The 26,008-nt window shown below is 42.2% G+C and overlaps 1 protein-coding gene across 1 annotated transcript in view; it reads left to right on the top strand.

Annotated features, from left to right (window-relative positions):
• afg1lb (AFG1 like ATPase b) overlaps nucleotides 1-25,612 on the top strand; it is a 32,772-nt gene extending 7,160 nt beyond the window's left edge. The window contains exons 6-13 of the mRNA XM_070849448.1: nucleotides 1,229-1,328; nucleotides 4,558-4,616; nucleotides 20,409-20,491; nucleotides 21,227-21,297; nucleotides 22,451-22,551; nucleotides 23,524-23,664; nucleotides 24,244-24,351; nucleotides 24,717-25,612. Of these exons, the coding sequence (XP_070705549.1) occupies nucleotides 1,229-1,328; nucleotides 4,558-4,616; nucleotides 20,409-20,491; nucleotides 21,227-21,297; nucleotides 22,451-22,551; nucleotides 23,524-23,664; nucleotides 24,244-24,351; nucleotides 24,717-24,863 (810 nt within the window). The 3' untranslated portion in view covers nucleotides 24,864-25,612. The remainder of the gene's footprint in view (nucleotides 1-1,228; nucleotides 1,329-4,557; nucleotides 4,617-20,408; nucleotides 20,492-21,226; nucleotides 21,298-22,450; nucleotides 22,552-23,523; nucleotides 23,665-24,243; nucleotides 24,352-24,716) is intronic.
• The last annotated feature ends 396 nt before the right edge of the window (nucleotides 25,613-26,008 follow it).

Raw genomic sequence — 26,008 nt, 5'->3', positions numbered from 1 at the left:
AATCACACACACACACACACTAATTTGATGCCCCTAGCCACCTCTCCTTAGCGAAATCAAGGCTTTAACACAAATGTTAATCAAGTATTGGCAAGGGCAGTGAGGCTAATATGCAAAAGCAGAAGACTCTCCAGAGTATGAAAGGAGGCATATGCTGTGGGTATGGCCGTCAGAAGTGGCTGTTATATACAGGAAAGTAGGTAAGAGGGAGTCAGAGGAGAGGGCGGGACAGGCTTTCTTTTATTCAAGACATCCTAGATCTTAAAAAGGTTTCATTCCAAAATGTGCCATCCTGTGTTTAAGATGTGGATTGTGCACTGAGGAAATGATGTCTGTCTCTTTACTGCAATAATTCTGCTTAATGTAAGTGAGACTGGTGACGTTGAGCAACTACAGAAACCATAAATCATTAGTTTTCTTTTTACAATTTTTCATGTTTAATGAGGTGAGTTCTATACGTGCTGCTTTGTCTACGGTGCATCACGGGGGAACGTGATTTCTCCCTTCAAAAGAACAACAGAGGTGAAAGAGGGAGAGATGAGAGAATAAGAACAAAAGTGAGAGCGCTGGATTAGTAATAGAAAGGTCAGAGCTCTTCAGTTAGCAGCTAGCAACTCATAAATGTCCTTGCTTCAGTGTTGTCATCGACCTTTGTTTATTGTAGACAAATGGAAATGATGTAGATGAAAAACTAAGCGAACAGATGAATTGAATTTTCTGTATTATAACCTCATAGCCTTGTTTCTAGTTCATACAACACAGACACACCTTTATATGGCCATCTTGGAAAGAAGCTTTGTCTGCCGTTGTGACCCCAGTTTGGATTCTCATTGCTCCATTTTTATCATTCTTTTCTTCCTCTTGTTTCCTCGCTCGCGTTCAGTCATTCTCACGTCTGCACATTTGATTAGCTCGGGACCGCTGCCTTGCCTGAGTAACTTGTCCTCAGCAGAAAGCCGCCCGCTTCGTGACCATTTGCAGTCAGTTCAAGTGGTTTAGGTGTGTGTGTGTGTGTGTGTGTGCGTGTGTGCGCGTGGATGGAGTGTGAATGGCCATGACCAGACACAAAGGACTGAATGAGAACACCTGAATGACACTAATCAACATGGAGTGTTGATGGCATGGTTTGACCTCAGGCACACACACACACATCTGGTGTGGCAAGAAAAGGTAAATTATACAGTACATGAATGTGTGTCTCTCTCCCTCTGTGGCTCCATTCTGTCAGGTGACCGACATTGCTGATGCCATGATCCTGAAGCAGCTGTTTGAAACGCTGTTCAAGACCGGAGTGGTGGTGGTGGCCACCTCCAACAGAGCCCCTGATGGTACGACGAACAGTGTCTGAGCACATACATGTTGCACTTGTTTATGTGTGTGTGTTTTAGTTATTGCTCATTAATTATGTTGTTGTCATTAAACACACAGTTCAGTTAATAGGTAGGATGGTAGGTAGCCCTGTACTAGAAACCTGCACTATAGCCAGTCAATGTAAAGCATGAAGCCTAAGGCAAACAAATCATCAGAAACCAATAACAATGTATTAAAGGTTTACTGTTAAAACTGACGTACAGCTTAGCAAAATCTATAGCATCTAACAGTAATACCAGCAAAAATAACCAAAGTATTATAACGTATACAGTATAACAACAAATACTTAATTCTACTAATATTGTAGGACCACACAATACTTTTACATAATGGTACATGATTTTAAATCATATCATGTATCTGAATGCTACAAGATTTTCTTACTGTGAATCTTGCAAACAAATAGGGTAGTTTTGAACCATACCATCCCCAGTAATGCTGTATCTCGTAACTTAACATCACAAGTAACTCTTTTATTGCAAAGAGCTGCAGTTCCTACTGGGATGCGCTACCCATTTGTAGTGCTGACAAATTCTTGATAAGGAAGTGAAAATAGAAAAAAAACAAAAGATATTGAAACAGCTGGAAACTTCCCCTTTTGCTCAGAGTGCATGCTCTGACATTTAGGCCATATTCAGTTATACTGAATGTGCAAAAAAAAAAAGTGCCTTGCACAAGAGAACTTTACTGGGTCAGTTTTTCCAGTTTTGGACGTGCAGAAGCAAAAAATCAATGACTTGTTAAAAAATCCTATTAACTATAAAGTATTCATCAAAATTAAATGAATCACTTAACTCTTCTCTCAAATACCATACCTCTCAATATTTTTGAATATCTAGCCTTCATCAGGGTGATATCTGAAGTTGTCGCCATTGTCATGATTTACAATACATCCCTTGATAATGTGACTTATAAATCATAGTAATTTTGGATGTGTTTGAGAAGAGTTTTGCAACATGTTCGGATTTTGTTTACTGAGGCTCAACACAGTCTGCACCTCGCTGTGAGTCGAAATGACTCTAAACTACTACTACTACTAACTACTAACTGTCAAGAATTGTCAGCCATCACCACTTATTGCGAGCATGCAAGTTATTCAGGGAAGTCTAGCCTTTACAGAAAGCTCAGCTCTCAAGGACTCAGGAGGCAAAAGGCTAACTGTAAAATGTTGTCATGCACTTGTGATGCCTTAGACCTGAAGCTTCATTCAGCTATTCAGTCAACACAACTCAATCTGCCTGCAGGTTGAATGATCTGTAATACTGCTGTAACATCCATGTTTGCTTCTCCTCTCCTTGAACCAACAATTGTCCCATTTACTTTACATACATCTACATTATTCACTTAATACTTTTCTCCAAAAGTGCTTTAAACAGGCTTTGATGTTGCATTTACTGCAAGTGGTGCAAGATTGGAGGAAAAACGAGCAAGACGGTGATCAAGGTGGAGATAAATGCATGATGACGTCCTTCTTTCTCGGGGGATGTTGATGTCTCAAAGTCTTAAGTGGGTACAAAGTGGATGGCAGCAAGATGGCTCTCAAAGACAAAGACGCATGTCTCTGATATTTACTAGCTGTTAAGAACAAAGCGCCAAACCATATAAACTTGATAGAGCGCCTACTTGGTATTAATTACATGGTTAATGGAGCACTGAAAGCCATAAGAGACAACTGGACATGAAAGGCATACATTTTCCATCTTTATTGATGTGGAGATGCAGGTATCAAACAGCCCTAGATGTGTTTTGAGGGGGAGTTTAGAGATAGGTTTATGCCTGAACGGCTAAAGTAGTGTTTTGTTGTTTTTTATCCACTGATGGAGTTCAATGAGATTTGGGAGGGTTAGGGGGATAAATGGTGTTTTTTTTATTTTTTTTTTGGAGTGGAACGCTCTCAGTACATTGGATCTGACATGCAGTTTACATTAATGGACATAAGTCTGCGTGAGCTTATTTTGATTGCCTCAATTATGTTCCACTAACACGTTTCCTTGCTAGTGGCCTCGGTTACATCTACCTGTAAAAATCAATAGTTATTATAGTTGGTTAATATTATGGGAAAAATGCCTCATAAAATGAAAAGTAGCTGGTTCCAGCACATTTTTCAGAGCATATATGACACCCATCACTGTCTTATAGAAATAGTTTTTAATCGATTGGGAAATGTGCTTATTTGCTTTCTTGCTGAGGGTTAGGTGAGGAGATCAATACCACTCATGTCTGAACAGTAAATATGAAGCTACCATTAGCAGTCAGTTAGCATAGCTTAGCACAAAGACTGGAAATGGGAAAACTGATAGCCTGGCTCTTCCAAAGGTAACAAATCCATCCACAAATGCCTCTAAAGGGAACTTATTATTAAGAGTATTGTTGCATCTCGTGTGTTAAAACCAATTCACTGCGTCCGGGCCAAGAAATAGTCCAGGATACAGTTGACTGTAAAAACGTGTTTACACTTCAGCTTTTTTATGGATTAAACACACAAAATGCAATGTTAGTGTGCTAATAAGCGAACTCCGGTTGTCCAGCTTCATATTTACTGTACAGACATTGGAGGGGAGTCGATCTCCTGAAAACATTATTGGAAAGAAGGCGAGTAAGGGTGCATCCAAAATATTGAACTATTCTTTTAACCTTGGCAATAGTTGTGTCCCATACACAGTACAGTCCGTTACAATGTAGTCATCAAGCAAATGTTACTTGCGGTTCAGGTCCTACTGTAGTAAGCTTAAGCCCAAACATCAACAACGACCACTTGTTTGCGTTCACAGCTGGACGGAGCTTAAGCCTCAATGTGTGTCTGTGCATGTGTGTCTTTGTCCGTGTTTGTGTGTGCATCCCTATCTGTTTTATCTGTCTATCAGGGATGCTACTTCAGATGTAATTTGTTCCAGCCGAGCTAATTGAAACCTCTATTCAGCGAGCTGCCGTGGACATTGTCCGTGCTGAAAAGGCGACAGTCCTTTCTCTCGCCACCATTGTTTGGGAATGTAATGAATTTTATGTTGCTGCCGCTGCCGGTAGAGAAATCCATTTTTCTCTCCTGGTCCCAGTCCTTTTGTCGCGCCTCCCCACCCATCCTTCAGTTCATCAATAGCCACTTTATCTGCCAATCTGCGGCGGGGGAATGACATTATTAGGAGGCTAAACAGCAGCTCTAATACAGGCCCTTCCCTCCTCTTTCAGATCTGTACAAAAACGGACTTCAGAGGGACACCTTCCTACCTTTCATCGACGTGCTGAAGGTAGAGACAAAGTCATCCCTCTCTCTTGTCTTGTTAATTTATTCATTTGTTTATCACACACACATGAGCACGCATGCATACACGTGCATGTGTGCCCCTGTCCCTCTGTGTCTGTTTTTTTGCAAGTTGCTCTTTAGCGGTTTGATGTTTTCTGCTGCCGGGATGCCTCGCACAGTGTCACAAAGCTGTCTTTGATCATACCAGGGCACGGTGAAAGACTCTCAGAGAGAGCGGGAGAAAGGTAGGGAGAGATGGACAGAGCTTGAGTGAGTACAGGTAATGTGAATGAGAAATGGGCGGACGAGCTGAGTGACTGGCCCAGTCTGCTTGCATTTCTAAAGTAAGGGGGGAGGTGAAGGGAGGGGGGGTGGGGGGTGGAGAGGTGCAGTGGTTAGCATTGCCAGCGAAAAATCTACTTTGCAATTTAAGCAGGTAGCGCCATTATCCTGCCTGCATCTCAGATGATCATTGATGTGTTTGGAGTGATCGTGATCATAAATAATTGCATAATAATTTGTTGTCATGCATTTTGCAACAGAGCAGGGCAGCATTCTTGCATCTTTTATTGGTATTTAGTCGAAATAGAACGGCCAAGCAATATCCAGCTGCACTGGATTAGGTCACAACTCCTTATTCTTTTGTATTCATAAGAAAGAAATGACAGACTCTCAGTAGAGGCAAACAACAACCAACAGAAACAGGTTTAATTTTACACACAGGACACCTCACATCTCAAAATATAGACACACACACAAGTCATGATTAGGTGGACATGAAGTACAATAACCTATAGGTGAAATAGGTGTGACTTTCATGTATCAGCTGCTCATAATGGAGCATAAATTCTGACCTGGTATCATTTGGTCAATAACATTTCCTTGGCCTCACAACTTGAGAGAGTGATTCCTCAATGTTTTCTGTTTTGGCGTCATCAGCAGTATGAGGAGGGGTTACCTTAATGGCAGAATTCACAAAACATTTGAATATATGGGATATATGCTAATACACCTCAGGTCTTACCTGATTACTTTGCACACACAAATGTAAACGCGTTACTACCGGGGAGGCCTTGGAGTCACCCTGCTCCCCACCCACTCTCCCAGCAGCACCCTTGCCCTCTCTAATCCACCCTCATCAGGGTCCTGAATGCCTGTTGTCCCTCTCTGCCCCGCACTACCTCCTCTCTTTCAGGGTCCCATGTTCCCCTTTGTGAGGCCATCTGGTTTTCGGGGTCGGGGGTTTTTTGGGGGTGCAAGGCGCTCTCTATAGTGGCCTGTTCTGTAAAGTTAAAGCGTGTTTTAGCGGGGTCACGCTGCTAACTAGCTGACCCTTAATAGATTTAATTAATGCTTGCAGAGACCAGCGGTGCAAGTCCTCCTCCCTGATGCAGCTCAGTCTTGTATGTGTGTGACTGAGTGTGTTTCTATAGTGTTGGGCTTCACTATACAGTGAATGACACATAGTGAAACCGCATGTTTCTTTGTCTGTAAAACTATTGGGCTCCTTTCCCCAATGCCCCCCAGTTTCACAGATAGGTGTGAAATCACCCCCGCGCCCAGCTCCACTGTCACCATTGGCCGGAGGGGACACATGATTTTACGACCACAGGCCCACAAAACCAGTTCACCCCCACTGAACTCTCTCTTTTTCTCATCGTCTCTCCTGAAGTGGAGAGACCAGGTCTTTCCTGCTCCCTCTCCTCCTGCAGAGGAGAGACCAGCTCTCCTGATCTTTCCTGAAGAGGAGAGACCAGCTCAACTCAGCTAAGCTCTGCCTCAGTGTGGTCTGTCCAGAGCAGCCACCTCCTTCATGGTAGCGACACAAGGTCCTGCCTGAAGTAAGCAGATCAGCGCCAGCAGGCACGACCCAGAGTCTGCCAGCTGATAACCCGAACCGACAACAGGAGCACACCAGCAAGTTAGCACAGAGCTGCTAACTAACAGGAACAAAGGAGCGACCGGATTCCTCCAGCCTGCAACCACACAGCACGGACACGAACCACACCTTTCCTCCAGCAACAAGCTGAGAAAGCAGCACCCTCAAGGACACTTCGTCTCCCCTTTTAAGGACTGGTAACAACCTCTAACTGGGCATAATTAGCATAGCATTACTGCATACATGGTTTACCCTTGTTAATGTATTGACTTGTTTTAATGTTCAGTGAGTTTGATTATTGTGATGTGTTGCAGATTACTGTGCATCCATTAAGTTTAGTTGATGTTAGCCTACAAACTAACCATCCTGTCTTAACCTGCACCTTTATCTCTCTCACACACACAGTCTGGCAACAGGCCACTGAGGGACAAAGCTAAGCTAACAGCACTTAGCTTTCCTTTGTCTGCCTCTGACCCACACCCCAGGGGGTCTGGCCATCACCATTTGGTCTCTCTCCCCCACCTTTGTGGGACCCATCTCACATTCCTCAGCCTTATCACACACACACACACACACACACACACTCTTACACTCATATTATTTTAGTTTAGTCATAGAGATTTAGTTAGATTGTTTGATTGATTTTGTTTCTGCAACAGCAGATGTCTTTAACACCTACTCTGCTTCAGCCGTACTTATAACCGAAGTACAAGTCCTTAATGCATAACAAATGATGTCCCTGAATTTTGCTCTGTTTTAATAAATGTTTTAATCCCAGCGGTGCCTCCAACAAATGGTGCGTCCCGTGTGAGGCAGAGTACTGTTGGCAATTGTTCATATTTGTACAATATTAATTTTCAGCATAATTTTGGTCAAAACCAAAATTTTTGATAAAACTTTAAAACGAGCAAAATTATCATTTTTTTTTTAACCACTAGTCAGTCACAGAAGTACTTCCAGCTGTACTTTCAAGTGCATTGTGGTGAAAATCAATCTAACTAAATTAAGCTAAAAGCAATTTGAAGAGTTAGTGTACTGTGAATTAAGGCTAAAGCTAATGCTAATACTGGTGCCTATGTTTGAAAGCAAACATTGAAAGCCCCATAGTGTTACATTTAGAGCTTGCTACTGCTGCTAACCTTTCAGGTAAACCTACCCTGTAGGAAGATTTTTGGTTCTGCATCTGAATGTCACACATTCAATGCAATCTGTCCATTCGCTGTTAACTAAAGTGCTTCCTGTTTGTTAAGACACAGCGTGCCACCGGCCCTGTGCACTTAGAGCTTGAACCTGGCTGTTACTGCCGTGCATTTCAGCCTGATTAAGAAATAGAGCCTGAGAGAGAGCCACAGGGTGCTATCAGCCCTGTGAAGTTAGTACCTAGCTGCAACTGCCACGTGTTCCAGCTTGAATAACTTAAAGAGACATTCCTGACTGTTACTGCCGTGCATTTCAGTTAGAGAGTCAAAATTTTGGTGAGTAAACTTATTTTGTGTAAATCTACATTTACCTTAATTGGCCGTAGTTTGCTATCCCCACCAGTTCCACTAGATAGTGTATAGCTACCTTCTAGTGTAGGCCACCACAGTGTTAGGCTAGTAGTATTCCCCAAGCTACACTTCAAGGTGTCTGCCACCGCAACACCACAGCCAACCACTTTTAAAATCATCGCATTTTAACTTGTTTTACCTCACCCCTTTTCAGACAACAATGGAGAACCCCTGTGTAGAGCAGTTTATTTCTTCCGTAGCACAGAGCCTAAAGCCTGGCTACCCCGAATTCATTAACAAATTGAATTTCAGTGAGTGTACAGAAGAGATAGACTCCCTACTCAACGACAGGTGTGATGCACAGACTGCATCCAAGGGCTCCTTGTTAAAATGCTTACTCTTGACTTTTCACAGGCAAACCAGCCTCGCCCTTCAGAGCAGAGCAGCCGTAGAGAAGGAGGTAGAAGTACTTAGAGCGCAAAATGCTAGCCTCTTCCATGAGGTTCAGACGGCTAATAAGAAAGCCCTACACTACTTGAACGACCTGCACACAGCAGAGTTAGATCTCTGTTCACAGAAAGAAGAAATGTATAGACTTAAGTCAGAACATTTGGCCCGACCAGAGTCGATCAGCCAGTGTGAGTCCGGTTACTCCGATTCACACTCTTCTAACAGTGACAGGTTCAGTTTTTCCCCAAACAGAGGACATGAACTATTCCCACCTGAACACAAGTTCTTGGGAATGAAGTCAGCCCCTCAGCCTCCGCTGAGAGACCGAGCTCAAAGCCATCTGACTTCCCATTCCTCTGAAGCAGACAGAGAGGAGTTGTCTAGCATATCTTCTAGAAGATATTCCGTCCCAAGTCCCTCATTCATGTCACTGCACGACACATTTCTCCATGCTTGTCCCTCCAAAGATGGGACTAGAACAGTCCAGGACTGCTCAGCCCCCTCTCTGCATCACCGTCAGAGTGGCCGCTGTTCAGCCCCTGTTTTTCCACCACAGAGAAGTGTAGGGCATGATTTACATATCAATGACACTAGCTTAGTCTCGCCTTCACAGAGTCCCCGCCTTGAAGAGCTTGAGCTTCTAGCTAGAAGCATTGACAGGTTTGATCCAGATAACTGTGATCACCAAGTTGAGGACTATTTCAGGGAGCTAGACTACAACTTAATTGACTTACCCCATGCAACTGAAAGGGAGAAAGTTAGACTTGTGTGGAAAACCAGCTCTAAAGCGGTCCACAAGTTTATACAGTCACGACCTCCCAGTGTCAGAAATGAGTATAAATTGCTACGTCAAGCACTTACAGAAGAATTTTCCTGTGCTACTGACGACACCACAGCAATAGTTGCAGCCCTACAAATTAAGCATGCCCGTCGTGAGCATCCGAAAGAGTACTACAAACGTTTGAGACACGCATATTTCCAGGGAAAGAATGCACCAGGCTTAGAAGAAAGCTCCACCTTCAAGGCCTTATTCTTGAGGAACCTCCACCCATGTGTGCGCACTCACGTTGTACTCAGGACACAGGAAGGTGACCCCTCATTGCAGGAGATACGGAAGATGACACAGGTAGTCTGGGAAACTATTGTCTCTTCCAAAGCAAGGGGGGGGACAAGTGAGCCACCCAGCTCACACACCAAGGTGTCACATAGGTCAGCTGCCCCAAAAGTTCACCCTCACAACAGACGAAAGGGGGGTGACAAAAGACCACATAGGGACACTGAGCGTAACCGCCAGGTCCGTCCACTGCCCAGGGATAGACACTCCAAGCACAGGAGCAGGAGACTGCCATACGCAGAAATCCAGGCAAGGAACAGTGACCAGGTAGCGTACGGGTCAGATGATGACTACAGCATCTCTGACTGCAGCTCAGAACATGGTAATAATCTTCCAGACACTGACAGTGACTCTGAATGTCTCTCTCCCTCTGGCTACCAGGAGCGTTACAGCCCTGGGCCAAGAAAGAATAAGAGCTCTAGAGCGCACTCTTTTTGGTCATGGCAGCACTGACCGGATGACAGACACCCAATCTTGCATCTCACCTTCACTACAGTTATTTAGGCAAATTTGAATTTGTTAGCAACAGCAGCAAACTCATTTGAGCACTCAGTAATAAAACAAACATTACTGAAAGCCTAAATTCTGATTGGATTCAACACCACTGCTCAACTTCCAAGTACACTTTGACCAACTTCATATTTTGTCAGTAAAATCTTACAAAACACACGTAGGACACACTGTTATGACTTTGTCATTTTAGGTGCCTCTATCTCTGCTACATAACACACTGACATTTCCTGTTCCCACTAACCCTCACTAACAACTGAGAAACACAGGTTATTAGGGTGCAGTATGTCATTGTTGTGTATGAAGAACTGTTTTGTAATGTATGTCTGTTCTAGCTTAGCCAAGATAGATTCAGCATATGCCCAGTTGGATAACAAACTGCCCAGTAGTTACCAACTTGTTTCACCTGGACTGACAAAAATGAACAATGGCCGAAACATGCACAATTATCCCATCAGCATCCCACATCAGGTGACATCCTGATGGCAGGGGGGATGTTGGGCTTCACTATACAGTGAATGACACATAGTGAAACCGCATGTTTCTTTGTCTGTAAAACTATTGGGCTCCTTTCCCCAATGCCCCCCAGTTTCACAGATAGGTGTGAAATCACCCCCGCGCCCAGCTCCACTGTCACCATTGGCCGGAGGGGACACATGATTTTACGACCACAGGCCCACAAAACCAGTTCACCCCCACTGAACTCTCTCTTTTTCTCATCGTCTCTCCTGAAGTGGAGAGACCAGGTCTTTCCTGCTCCCTCTCCTCCTGCAGAGGAGAGACCAGCTCTCCTGATCTTTCCTGAAGAGGAGAGACCAGCTCAACTCAGCTAAGCTCTGCCTCAGTGTGGTCTGTCCAGAGCAGCCACCTCCTTCATGGTAGCGACACAAGGTCCTGCCTGAAGTAAGCAGATCAGCGCCAGCAGGCACGACCCAGAGTCTGCCAGCTGATAACCCGAACCGACAACAGGAGCACACCAGCAAGTTAGCACAGAGCTGCTAACTAACAGGAACAAAGGAGCGACCGGATTCCTCCAGCCTGCAACCACACAGCACGGACACGAACCACACCTTTCCTCCAGCAACAAGCTGAGAAAGCAGCACCCTCAAGGACACTTCGTCTCCCCTTTTAAGGACTGGTAACAACCTCTAACTGGGCATAATTAGCATAGCATTACTGCATACATGGTTTACCCTTGTTAATGTATTGACTTGTTTTAATGTTCAGTGAGTTTGATTATTGTGATGTGTTGCAGATTACTGTGCATCCATTAAGTTTAGTTGATGTTAGCCTACAAACTAACCATCCTGTCTTAACCTGCACCTTTATCTCTCTCACACACACAGTCTGGCAACAGGCCACTGAGGGACAAAGCTAAGCTAACAGCACTTAGCTTTCCTTTGTCTGCCTCTGACCCACACCCCAGGGGGTCTGGCCATCACCATTTGGTCTCTCTCCCCCACCTTTGTGGGACCCATCTCACATTCCTCAGCCTTATCACACACACACACACACACACACACACTCTTACACTCATATTATTTTAGTTTAGTCATAGAGATTTAGTTAGATTGTTTGATTGATTTTGTTTCTGCAACAGCAGATGTCTTTAACACCTACTCTGCTTCAGCCGTACTTATAACCGAAGTACAAGTCCTTAATGCATAACAAATGATGTCCCTGAATTTTGCTCTGTTTTAATAAATGTTTTAATACTTGCTGTCTCCGTTAATGTTGTACAATTGTGGACACTGCCAACCTCTACACTGTCAAGAACTCCAAAAATCCTTCAGCTAGCTATCAATGTGGTAATTTTGGTAGTAATTATTAAATTAATTATAAAACATAATTCCAAATTGATAGTTTAGTATTTTTATGAGACTAAATCAATTAAAACGGCTGTCTTTTCCTCGTTTTTCGAGGTGGTGCCCCAATCGAGGTGGACTTTAATCAAAGTTCATTTATTTTAATAATTATTAATTATCTTTGATAATTATTAATTATTTCTGATAGCCAAATTGAACATTACCACTTGTTAAAGCACAACAATAGCGAATGAGGATGAATGAATGAGGGTGTTAAAAAGTAAAAAAATAGCCTCTGACCTTTCCTCCCTATCACCTGAGCTGGAGTGGTAGAGGTTAATCCACCTCTGTCCGCCTGGATTGACGTCTTTATTTAACCATTGACTTCTGATTAGTTGGGACCCCTTTTTCCTCAGCATCCCACCCCCCCAAATCATCCAGTGTCCTAATCTTAGAAATGAGAAATCAATTGTGCAAGTATAACGTTTTAAGTAGACTTACATGCCAGACATAGAAAGCATACGTCACTGAACCTAAAAGTCTCTGACTGCCTTTAAATTTTTATTTTGTTTACTAGTTTTTTCACTCTGTCATTTGTAAATTCTGGTCCTTTTCAGCATCTGTGTAGACTCCATCAGGGAATCTATTCAGTTGTTTAGGCTTTTTCTTTGCAGCCATGGCAAAGCTCAGAGTTCTGTAAAATACAGGGTTTAAGGGTTTTTTTTAATGGACACTGCCAGTATTGTAACTAAGATACTCTTTCACTCTCAAAAACTGTCCTCCCTCTCCACTCCACTTTTCATAGCCCATCCTCTCTCTACCCCTCTATCCCCGCTCTTTATTCTATTACTATCCTGTTCTGCTCGCTGGCTTTACTCACCCAAGGTCAGGTCTTTGTATTTTGGTAGCAGAATAGTGACTTTATTTTCCTTCCGCTTGTTCGATTGCAGTTGTGTACAATGCTGCCAAGGGGAGAAAACATGACAACAACCCTGAGGCAACTTTGAGTATTTCTGGGTCTCCTGCTGTTTTTAACCCCTTCTTTTGATCCACTCCCCATCTCCTTTTTTTGTGTCATTGTGAATAATTTGCTACGTGCTGTACAGTTAGTGATGAGAGAAAAATAAATATATAAAAATAAAAATAAAAATGTGATGATAGAAAAGGGGGGGGGGGGGGGGGGGGGGGGGGGGTGAGGAATGAGAGGGATGTGGTCCTCCAGTGGAGACCTTGGTGGGAAGGACTGCCTGTGAAGAGCCGGCAGCCTGCCAGTTCAAATCAAATAAATGTTGATGTTTGATGACTGTCATTGTCTTCCAGAGCATTGAATGGCAGGGCAGTGCCACTCATTGTACGCCTCGAGGGCGCACCTCACTTCTTTCATATCAGTGTCTCGCTTCTCCAAAACTGAACATTTACTAAGGACAAATCGATTTTGCCCCCTTTGAACACGAGGAATGAATTCTGGCTCCATATTTATTGCCCCATTTTTAATTGATCCTGTCACCTTGGCTTGTTATTTCCTGCTGCCTAACTGATGTTTTCCAGAGTTTTATTATAAGTGTGCGCATGTGTCAGATGTGTTTGATCAAGCATGCATGCATGCGCACAGGTGCATTATACTGTACTGTATGTATTAATTTGTAAAGCAGGCCACCTGCAATCTGAAAGCAAAGCTTAATTCAGAAATGTCGCTCTCATTTCTAACATCACTAACATTTAAAGCGCTTGTTATGCTCTCTGTTGCACTCCTGATCAACCCGCTCGCCTCTTGATGTTCTGCCCTGTTTTCACATTCGTAACATCATGAAGCTGAAAAGACAGCTGGTTTTTAGATGTTCTGAATTGAATTCTGAAATGGATTCTCAGGCGGTCTTTTTATGAAGATGTGGAGGGTTACTAACTTGTTTACCTGAGCGCAGAAGCAGTTTTTATATCTCAGTTATATGCTGCTGATGCTGTAAGTGTTCACATGTGGCAAGATGACTTTATACAGAGAAACTGTATAATAACTGAATAAGATGACCAGTAAAACCAAAACAAATAAAATGTAAGAACATAACAGCAAAAAAAAAAAGAAATGATCACATATTTAGTTTAGATCTTGTGGCTCTTTTTAGGCTGTTTTTTGCTGTAATACTAACAAAAGATGATATACCATCCTGTTTTATGTGTTACTAAACCCATAGAACAACAGGTAGGCATTTGAATTTCTTTTGTTTTGCCAGTTATTGGGCATTACTGTTTACTATTCTTGATTGATTACTTAATTACATGCATATTGAAATTCAAAGCAGTTTTTAATGATGAATAACAACATGTTTGTTGTGTGCGAAGTATAATAACTAGTAGTAGCTTCTCAGTATTTGCATTTAGACCAGTGCTGGCTGATCTTAAAGGGGAAGCCATTATGCAGGCTTTGGGGACCACTACTACATATATGAAAAAAAAAACTGTATAAAGCCTTTTGTGGTTTTATACAAGCTACACGAAGAATGATGGATTGTGTCAAGTGATGTCATTTGTTGAGGAAAAACTACAAGTTTGAAGATGGAGGAAAAAAAACTGGGGATGTGGAGTTTGAGTTAGCTTACCAGGCCTCTGTAGCCCGCTGCTCATCTCAGCTTGAGGCTAGCATCTCCAGGCTACTTTAGCCATAACCTTTGCAGCGCAAATCTCCCACCTAACTGTCTGCAGTCAAGTTGTATTGTGGGTAACGGTAGGTGCCAGGTTATCACAACGAATAAAAAAGATGACCTTGCACGTTCTGCTCTATTTATTTTGATCCTTTTCCTTTTTAAACTGTCCACTGAGAGTTTTGACAGTATCGTGATATTATACCAAAAGATTAAAGAGGAATTTAGGTCCAGCCTTATCTCACAGAAATATGTGAAATGACAACGACCTCTTAACACCACATCATGTGATTTGGCACGTAATGTGTGAAAAGCATGTAATGTTATGTCTGACATGGTGTCGGTTATAATACACACATTGATTAGGTCATGTAGATAACACACAAGTACCTGACCTTACAAAAGCTCCATACGTAATCTAAGTTTGTTGCTCTTTATACAACATCACATGACTACCACTGCCCCATTGTGTGACGTTTTTGAACCAGGAAATTACAGCGTTCACCACGGCAAAGGATCCTAATTGACTTTCCATTTGCACTGTTGCCATGATGCAGGCACATCATTTTAGCAGATTGCGGTCATTCCAAGTACTTCTGTGCAACTGGCCTGTTTTGGTTCTGAACCACTCTGGTGATTTATGAAATAGTAGCAGTATTTCTAAATCAGTTCTTTTACAGTTTTGAAGCCAGTGCAGAGCTTTCAGTACTGGCAGGTTATGCCCAGCTGTGGAGACCATTTTTAATGTCTGTGTTCCTGCCAGCATGTGGATCCTCTGTCGGCCAAGTGCAGGTAGAGTTTTGGAGCGGTTCGGTTTTGGGCTTCAACAGGGCTTGAGAGGGGTTGAGGGTGGGGGGTCCAGTGGGGTCCTGGATCACGAAAGGTGGGGCCTCCAACTCAAAAGATGTTTCCCCAAGAGGAGCAGCCGAGGCAGGGGGAGGTTGTGAGAACGACCTCTCAGAACAAACCATCGCTGGCCCAAGGCGGTCACACTTTAAGGGAATAGATCATTAGGTGTAATTAGGGTGTTCACATTGTCATGTACCCCCCCGACTGCCCAAGAATGAATAAAATCACCAGATACACCCCCCACTCACTCTCTCTCACACACACACACGCACACACACAGCAGCTCCCCAGTTAGTGAAAACACTTTGATGTCAGAAGAGTCGTCCAGAACTTGCCAGCATAAAGGCAGTGTTTTAAGCTTTCTCTCTTTTCTCCCCCATCTCTCTCTCTCGACCCCTCTATCCCTGCCTCCCTCTTTTCTTCTGTCCCTCCACACAAGGCTGTAAGACACACATGGTTGAATGAACGACAACCTTTCCCCTCCTCCCCTCTCCCTCTCTCCCCCCCCTCTCTCCCCCCTTCGTCTCTTTTTCAGCCTTCCCACCCCGCATTTCTTTGAGGCCTGGTCAATTCTCCGGGCCAAACAAAAAAAGCATCAAATGTTTTCTGCTGCTGGGTAATGAGGGAGTGGACCTCATCAGGGCCCAATAGTCAGCTATCCTTGGCTTTTGTTGCAGCTCAATGGCACCGCGCTCTTTGAAAAACTCAAAAGCAACTTTTTGAGGAGTAAAGGATAGAGAAAGATATGCCGTACAGGGAACGGGCGCAGAGGGGAGCAGAGGCAGCTACCAAAAAAAAAAGCCACTCTGTTTTTATGCTAAACGGCTGTCCAGAGAGAGCAGTGGACAGCTTGGACAATGACATGATTGGAGCTACATGTGTTTGGATGACTTTCTTCTAAAGAGACTCTGATTCTCATGTCTGTCATCTCCCTCTCTCTGTCTCTCTCTCTCTTCTGTCTCCCCCTCCTCTCTTGTGCCTGTGAGTTCGTGAATGCATCTGTGCAAGCAGTGAAACTCTTAATTTGCTGTGGTGCTGCTGCTCCTCGGTGAGTCCGCTGTGGGACTAGATTTATACCACATAGTACAAGCTAATATTGTATCACACATTGTATCATGATGATAGTAAAAGTTGGACTGCAACTAATGATTATCTTTCCATATCAATTTTATCTGTCAAATATTTTGAGTTAAGTCTTTAGAGTGGCAGAGAATAATGAAAAATGCCTCCCAGAGCCCAAAGTGGCATCTTCAGATATCTTGTTTTGTTCAATCAACAGTTCATAACCCAAATATATTCAATTTACAATCAAATGACATAGAAAAGCAGCAGAATCTCACATTTTGAACCAAAGATCATTTTCATTATTGATTAAACTGTTCCTTAATTTCTTGATGACTTGATCAGTTGTTTAGCTTATGAAGTGTCTGAAAATCTGAAAAAAAAACCCAAGCTGGTGCCTTTTTAATTGCTTGTTATTTACTCAATAATCAAAATGAAACAGGGAAACACAGCAAATTCGCACATTTGAAAAGCTGGACCCAGAGAATGTTTGTCATGTTTGCTGAAAACGACCATATTGGATTATTGCTCTTTCAACTGCAACTGTACAGCACAATATATAGAATAATCTAAAAGGACAGTCGGAGCTGAGACTGTAAGTTGCAAAGCAGGCAGACTAGGAGTCTGTGAGCGGAGCTCGGTGGTGGTGGTGGTGGGGGGTGGGGCAAGACCACAATGTGTAGGCGGATGAAATCTTGGAGGAGTGAGAACTTGACAATCCTCTCAAGATGGATAATCAAGTAATGACCCACAAGGCCTCAGCCTCATCTGATTATAAATAACCAATGGAATCATCATCACTGATTGTGTTTCCGTTCCTCCTTCTTTCCCCTCTCTTATTTGTACCTCACTTCACCGTCAAGAAACGCACCAGCCGTCTTCACCGTAGGTAGAGACGGCTCATAAAGGGAGGGGGTAGGAGATGGCAGGAGAAAAGACAAACTGAGATTCTAATGATGTGGCGGCGATAGTGACAAGTTTTTTTTCTTTTTTTTTCATTTTGGAAGGACTATTTACCCGTTGGTAGGGTCATCGAAGGTTGATGAAATGACACCTCCCTTTTGTGCGTGGGGGAGGGTGGGTTTGTCAGGTTGTTATTAAGCCTGATTCAGCCAATTGGCTCAGAGTGGGAACCTCGTTTGTGTGAGCGGACATGGAGATAAAAAGTTGACAGCGGAGAAGAATAGAGTATTTCCATCCCCTTGCTTTGTGATGATTACTAATTATCCTGCAGCTTAAGGAGGCCAGTGGCAGAAATTCACTGATTTCATAATTTACCGGAGCTGTCGTCGAATACTCCGTCAGGCGGCGATGGCTTGGATGGGATGATATGCAATTCCTTTCTTCACTTTGATAGAATGGTGGAGATGATGATTATAGTTTGTGCTGTACTCCCTGACATGAATCCTGTTGACGTTTTACACTATCTGGAAAAGTTTGAACTCTGCATCACAAGTTCACCCCTGCTGTAACACACTTGAATAGCTGCAGGAACAATAGATCAGCTTCAATAAAACCAAGAGGAACTGACACAAAATCCCAGCGCTGTCAGAGGAGAGTAAGAGGTCTCCTGCCTGCTCTGTCACTCTGTTGTTGAATTTGTTCTCATTCTTTATTAGCTCTTTGTCAATTTTATTCCCATTATTTATGCTGAGAAGTTAGCTGTGGCTGAAAAGCTCTCATCGTCCACCTTTCACATGACAGATGAGCAGTAGGGAAGAGTAAAGCAAGAAAAACTGTTAATATAACATTTCATGGTAAAGAAACAATAATGGATCATGTTGAAACACAAGAATTCAACTTGCCAGCACAAATTTCATCTCATCAGTGGCATCTAGTCTAATAGCTTCCCTAAGGTTTATTCTGTTTGTATGGTACACATTTCCAGTACTTCTGTGGTAACTTAAATAAAATACATGAATTCCAATGAATACATGAAAATGCAAGAATCGGATGCAAAGTATAGGTCTGGTAAAAGTCTGTGTTTTTCTTATTGAGGCGGCTGTGGCTCAGAGGTAAAGTGGGTCGTCCCTCAATCAGAAGGCCGGTGGTTCGATCCCTAGCTCCTATGGGTCAGCATGTTAAAGTGTCCTTGGGCAAGACACTGAACACTTGCCTGTGAAAGAATAGTCTCCTCCTGTGTGAATAGGTGAATGAGGATGTAATGTAAAAGTGCTTTGAGTAGTTGAAATGACTAGAAAGGTGCTATACAAATTCAGACCATTTACCATTTATTGCATACTCATCAGCTGAGAAACTCTGTATATCTATAAAGCAGGTCTTTTCCTTTTTTTGTTTTGTTTAATTAGAAACAAAAAAATAAGAATGAAACCTTAGAACTTAACTTCAAGGCTGACATTAAACAGCAACAGCAAAACCTTAAAAATGACACATTTGAAAAACGTCTAAAACTGAATTTGAAATCCAAATGCAGATTAAAATAATATAAAAAGCTCTAAGGTCAATTATGAATGATGCACAACCAAGTGTAACCATTATATTTTTTTTCCAGAAATTTTATATCATGAAAAGATGAAAACATTGAATCCTACTAACAAGTACTGTCTCTGTAACCAGAGACTGATGTAGCTTATTCCTCTGTGTCATTGAGTCACATTGCTGTCCTAAAAAACATCTATGAACCACACCGTTGCACTGGGTAACATGTTTCTTCATTAAATATTAAAAGATCATTTATTTCTTTCGTTTTATGAAATTATTCAGCCTTTTTTTAACCCTTCAGAGTTTGGGGTTTTTACTACTTTTCATTTTACCTTTGTGTTTCCCATTAAAACTGCTTAGCTTGCCTTTCTTTGTGTCTTTCTTTTCAGCACAACCTCACCTATGTGATTCTATAAGTATTTATTTATTTTGACATAATATATGGACACACTGTATGTAAAAGTGCAAAAGAAACACAAAATCCGAGTAGGAACTAGTTGGATCTTTGGAGGAGCGGGGGTCTGCGCGGACACCTCCTCTCGTTCGTCTTCACGTGCAGCATCCACTTCATCCTCTGAAAGGAGTCTTCCTCACAATCAGATTCAGCATCTTCTAACTCGTAGAAGAGCTGTAGTGCGCGACTTCGGCTCTTCATAAATTTAGTCTTAATAGGCCGATCGACAAAATTCAAACACTTGTAAAAAGTTTGAAGTGTCCGCTTTCCAACAGTCTTTGAATTGAGCACCTGCGTGCTTGTGTCACAGCTTTACGTTTTCAAACGTGCGACATGTGACTCTGACGCCGTGTGGCGGTCCTAGACTCCAAAGGGTTAAAATGAGAATACAAGGTCGTAACCTGTTATCTCTTCAGTAGGAACCAATGGGTTTATAGCTGACTACCAAAACCAAGGTGGGGAAATCAGCAAAGCTGAAATGAAATTTTAAAAAGTCCTTTTAACCTCTTCAGATCAAGTCCCAGGTCATATCCCATTTAACAATATAAACACCTTTCTTGTATTCGTACATGTAAAACATAATCTGGCATGTACTTCCATGGGCTTGAACCAGCCATTTTCAGCCAATAATATCATGTCATCCACCCTATTGATCAGTGTTCTAGCTGCACAGAGCTATGATTCACTAGTTAGCCAGCTAGCAATAGCATTAGGATGATTGCACCCTCAAACCTTGTTCCATTTCCCCAAAATGCTGCGATGACGGGCCTGCTGGCTCTAATTTATTCACTTTGAGGAAAGTCTGTGACAGTTCCAGATTATGCGCCAGGCATTTTATAGCAGACTGCTTCAGCAGCTCCACACAGCACAGGATGGGCTTCATCTCGCTCTACCTAACAGACTCTGACGTCACATCGGTGCACAATCACTCACCTACCTCTGCTGCCAGGTGGGAAGTGTTCAGTTTTCCTACTAGAGACTCAATTGCTATACACAAGTCATAACCATTGATTTTAAACCTAGACAGGCTTCTTTTTAATTTCTGCCCTTTGACTCTTTTTTTTGTTTTTCCCTCTGTACATTGTGTATCTGTGTTTGTGTGCAGGAGTGCTGCCACACCATCTGCCTAGACTCTGGGACTGACTACAGGAGGCTGGACAAGGCTTCAGCAGGGAAACTCTACTACCTGTAAGACACACACACACACACACACACACACACACTAACATTGGTCCCATATGCTCTCCTCTGTTTGCAGACGTCTGATAAAGAGTCAACATTAACCTCCACAGCATACATTCAAGCAGTCACACACGCAGGAAATGTTTGTGCACATCATCGAGTTAGATTTTTTTTTTCTCCCAAGGACAGAAAGAGAAGGCAAGCAGATGGATAAATGAGAGAAGCAGACTTCAGGGATTATAAGCACCCACATTACCACGAGAGATCCATGAAAAGACTGAAAGAGAAATCAATAGAATATGAGAAAATGGCAGAGCTTTAAAAGCTGGTTTTCTATTTTCCTCATTACATATACGATGTTAAGAACGCACACACACGCAGAAAAACATGGTATGAATGACACTGCTGTTGCTCATCACTACATAGGAGCTTTCAAGTGCTTTCGTCTTTTCACTGTATGTAAAATAGAGCGCGTCACACCTCTTTTGCTGGAGTTAAAACACAAGCACACACAGAAACACACACACTTTACTGTCTCATTTAGACGTGCATTCACAGGCTAATGCTTGTGTTTAGAGCCTAACATCCTGTTTGTTACTGATGGAGTGAAAAGCTAAGTACTCCCCCTCCCTCGCACTCCTTGCTGCCACCGTTTGATGTGGCCACTTCAACATTATTAATTTCATATCCTATTTTTTCTTCTGTTTCGTTGCCTGTGTGTGTTGTGTGTGTCTTGTTCAGCACAGGGGAGCCTGGTGCCGAGGCCGCCTTCTATGCACTGTTTGAGGAGTTGGCTTTAAGACAAAAGAGTGGTAAGGAAGTTAAAGGAAAATGCCAACCTGTGGGGGGATTTGTCTGCTTGTTGACTTGCTCGAAAAAATCCCTAAACTAAAGTTTATTATAAAAAGTAAGAGACGTCAAAATTATACATATTATGTGCACCATGATAACACTCACCATACTTCTTAATAATAATCCAATAAAGTAACAAAAAGTGAGCTTTCTGATGTTTTGAAACATTCAAGAAGCTAACTAATCTTGTGTTTTATATTGTGCAGAAATTGACAGAAAAAAGCTTTTTCTACAAAGCACTGACAGGCTCAGTTGCGTATTATTCTGGGTCACACACATTTGATTTGAAATAACCAGGAAATGAACTCAGTGAGATTAAAAATCTCTTTCACAGGAGTCTCTTGGCCAAGACGAGCAGCAGCACGTTAGAAATAACGTTTGAGACAATACATCATATAAGAGTTAGAGACGATAAAGGATTTCAGATCACAGCATGAATGCACCAAACATCAGAGTCAGGTCATTATATCCAGGATCATGTAGAAGTCAAAGTATCTGCAGCCTGATGTGTCTTCCTCCAGCTCCCTCAGTCTGTTTTTAGAAAACACCTACAGTTCTGCTAGATCGAAATTCCTCTGCAGCAAGTTTCAAGCTTCACAAGATGGACATTTGGGGCCGATAGTAAGAGTAACTCCTGTGACTGTACCTCAGAATGAAAACAACTTTCTTGTGGATTAAATTACATAAGTATGTCAGGAGCAAATTAAGAATTTCCTTATAGACAAGGACCAACGCTAAGGCCTCACACAGTTCAGAAAAGTTTAAATTTTATTTTAAATTCAGGTTTTTTTTTTAAGGTTTCTGGTTTTGTTTCAGCCACCAGGTTTAATTAGATTTTTTTTGGATTGATGTATATCTACCAACACTATACTTTGTTTTTGTCTAACAATTGCAGATGTACTGTTTAGAAAGCTACATTTTTAAACAGCTGTTTATGTATGTCATTATTGACACTTTTTGCTCCCTGCTTTGTAAGTTAATGGCCAAGCATTTGACTTCTGTGCTCTGTGATTGACTTCATTCCTTCATTGATTTATAATAATGATTCAGCTGTTAATGTGATGGTTTAAACTGTATAATTTCGGTGATTCTGTTCGGTGTGTGTTTCTATAGTTACGGGCCCTCGGTTGCTCTCCGTGCTGGGCAGAGACGTGACTCTGGAAAAGACCTGTGGCTCCATTGCCAACTGTACTTTTGATGAGCTGTGTGGCAGAGTGAGTGGTTTTATCCAACAAATCTCAGTTTTCTTTTCTGCTAGCAGCAGTTTAGGAGTTACACAACAACATATATTCCAATAGTGACACTTATTGCTGTAGATAATCACCATCTTCAGCTACAGTTACAAGGAACATTAAAAAGAAAAGACAGATACCAAGATAGCTGCCATCTCAAGCTATTTAGTCCAAATATATAGTTTCAGTACAGGAATGGAGAATAGCGCTTCTCCCTTTTTAATGTTATGTTTTGGACATTTGCCTTTATTTGACAGTTTTACAGTGACAGGCTGTACTCAAACCACAGATGTCCCAGTTACACAGATTGCATCGTAGACAACCTCAACACTGGAACACCCCCAATCTCTTTTAGACTCGCATACAGTACACTCTCACACACAAAATCCACTCACCACTAATCAAAACTGCTCAAATTCAAAGCACTTCTCTTGCCTCTTTATTGCCTCTGCGTTCTGTTTCTTCCCTCCTCTGTGTACTTATTGTCCAAGCCTTTGCTCTCAAACTGAATCACCTTCCCTCCACCTCAGTCCCATTTTCTCCTCAATGTCAAAAAGCAAGTCTATTGACAATTTTGTGAATAGTTCAGCCCGTTGTGCCTCAAATAAAGCAGCGCGGTACAGTAATCTGCAGTGTGTGTGTAAAGTCTGAAGCCTGATGGACAGCGGTGAGCTTTTGCAGGCATCTGAGCTTCAAGGCTCCTCTTCTATCTGACATATGTTGGCACGTCCACATTAATTTTGAGAGCAATCATCCTGAATGGCAAAGAACCAAGGACAGGGACTAAAATGACATCAGCCTGAGCCAAAAACACAGACGGCAACATTCACAGTGCACATGTCTGTGGCAGCTGTGCACATGTGCTGCACTGAAACTATTTGCTCTCAGCACGGTGATGTGTTTCTGTAGATTAGAGCTTTGTTCCTGGGTGTAACCTGCTCTGTTGTTTTCCAGCCTCTGGGTGCCAGTGACTACCTGGAAATGTCACGGCTCTTTGACACCGTATTCATACGCCATGTTCCCATCCTGACACTGACCCTGAAGGACCAGGCCAAACGCTTCACCACCCTCATAGACAACTTCTACGATAACAAGGTTTTTATTTGACAAACTGGGCTTGTTACTGAAAAATACAAAAAAAGAAATGCGTAAGATAAGCTTAGAAAAGCTGGTGGCCACGGGTTTAAACTGCCCACTGTTAACCACAACATGCCCACTTTACGTCAGGCTGAAGGGCTTTTATCGCATGTCACTCACCACCATCGACCCTCAATTCCTGCCATTTCTTTACTGTTACACAATAAAAAGTCCAAAAAAATAATAAAGTACTTGTGCTTGATTACAGAAGTGACTGTTGGTGGCGGAAACATTACCACTAAAACTGAAATAGTAAAAATACAATTTGTTACTGAAAAATGTAATAATACTGAACAATTACTAGTGCATCAGTAAATTCTGCATTGTGTCAAAGAAGACATTTGATTCTGTAACTAAAAAAAAGAAAGTCAATACTCGATTAAATCGTAAGGGATGTAATAAAACACTTCCTGTCCTTTTCAGGAGGCAATGAATGAATGAATGGTCAACCAATGTCGTTTTAATATTGATCACAATCATTAATAATAAAGGAAGTAAACCTCCATGAATAAACTGGACGGTTCCTCCCTGTCCCAGGTGAGAGTGGTGCTGCTGGCGGCAGCTCCTGTGGACCGACTATTTGTCCGCTCTGGAGGGGAAGATGAGAGGGACCGACAGCTGCTGGACGACTTGGGCCTCAGCGGGGTAAAACCACCTCTGATACATCAGAATAAGACAAAATAAAAGGAATGGATTGGAATGAATACAGATCAGTGGGTTATTTATTAGTTTGTGGATTATAAATTTATTAAAGGGGCTGCACAGGATTGTACTAACATTTGATGCAGGTCTGCAGCAACATATGGTTTATATTTGATTAGATTGGATTGGATAAACAATGTCAAATTGTAATTTTGACATTAAGCTTTCTAATTTAAGAATAAATCCAACTGGAGTCAATCTGGTCCTGATCCTGAGTCTCTAAACTTTCCTTTCACTCTCCTTCAATTTCAGTTGGCTGTGAGTGTATCTGCTGCTAACCCTACTGTCGGGTCTTCTCTTCTCTTTAGAAGGCAGCAGAGCACCTGACTCTGTTCACAGCTGAGGAGGAGATCTTTGCCTTCCGGAGGACCGTCTCTAGGCTGATGGAGATGCAAACGGAGGCGTACTGGATGGAGGGAGACCGCAGTCACAGCAAGAAACACATGAACACCTAACATACGCCGCTGACGTCCTGATACACATGTACCTCCAGACAACATAGTACCTCACTAACTACAGATACTGCATAAGAGAAATTTCACTGAGCAGAACTAGAGTTAAATCAAGTCTAGTTTGGGAACAAGCAGCAGTTTACTTTAGTATATCTAAGAAAAAACGTGACATCCATAGTAAATATTGAACTATGCAAAACTAGATACCTGTTTTCAATTTGGATTTGACTTCCTGTCATCTTGTGCATGTGTGTTAGACCGTTTTACTGTTTGGTTCTCCTCTGAGAGGTGTGCTCTCTCCCCCTTGTGGACTATTTATTGTTAAGAATATGGAAACCTCTCCAGAGTGAGTGATCCACAAGGCAAAAAGGTGCTCACTTCAGAGAGAGGAAGAGGGCCAAGTGTCCCTCAGAGTAGTTTGCTGCCGCCCTCTAGTGGGTGAATGTGAAAAAGGTCAAGTATTCTCATGCTGTTCCTGTTTTTATGAAACATTTTCAGTCTCTGTGCAGGTTTGAATGAAACCTCAACTGTGTGAAATGCATTTAAAATTAAAAGACTAGACTGTTGATGCATCTTAAGCTCAGTAGCTAATAGGCTGGCATTGATGTCTCCCAGGTCTGGATTTCTAAATCAAGTAGAACTGGTGTTGATTTTGATGTGGTTTGACATCAGTTGCTATTTCTAACACTATACAATTGGAAAGGGAAATTTTGTTTGCGTTATTCAAGGAAATGGTATACCCAATTGAAAGCTGTAAGCTGTAATAAAACATTTCAATGTGATAAAATTGTTGAGACAAGCACTTGTGTAGAGGGTTTTCGCTCTTGAAACCAGACTTTTCAGGACATAGTGACACACGTGTGTGTAGCTAAGATCAAGAGTCAAACCTGAATTTTGAAAATGCACAAAACAAAGGCAAAGTATGACAATTCATATCCAAAAGGTGGCAAATAGTGGGGAAAAGCATTCTGTCAGTTTTTACACATACAAATATAGATGCTTCCACGCAGATGCACTGCATGGTACACTTAAGCAATTAATATCTACTCATGCTCTGTGGCATGTTTAAAAATAGTGAGCAGGCCAGGTCGATTCTGATTTTGTATTAAGATGGCTAGAGGAAAATATTTAAGTTACTTTGAAGGAGG

Source organism: Pempheris klunzingeri, chromosome 18 (assembly GCF_042242105.1).
Source record: "Pempheris klunzingeri isolate RE-2024b chromosome 18, fPemKlu1.hap1, whole genome shotgun sequence".
Classification (NCBI taxonomy): Eukaryota; Metazoa; Chordata; class Actinopteri; order Acropomatiformes; family Pempheridae; genus Pempheris; species Pempheris klunzingeri.
Note: the sequence above shows the minus strand (reverse complement) of the source record. Positions and strands in the feature narration are given on the sequence as shown.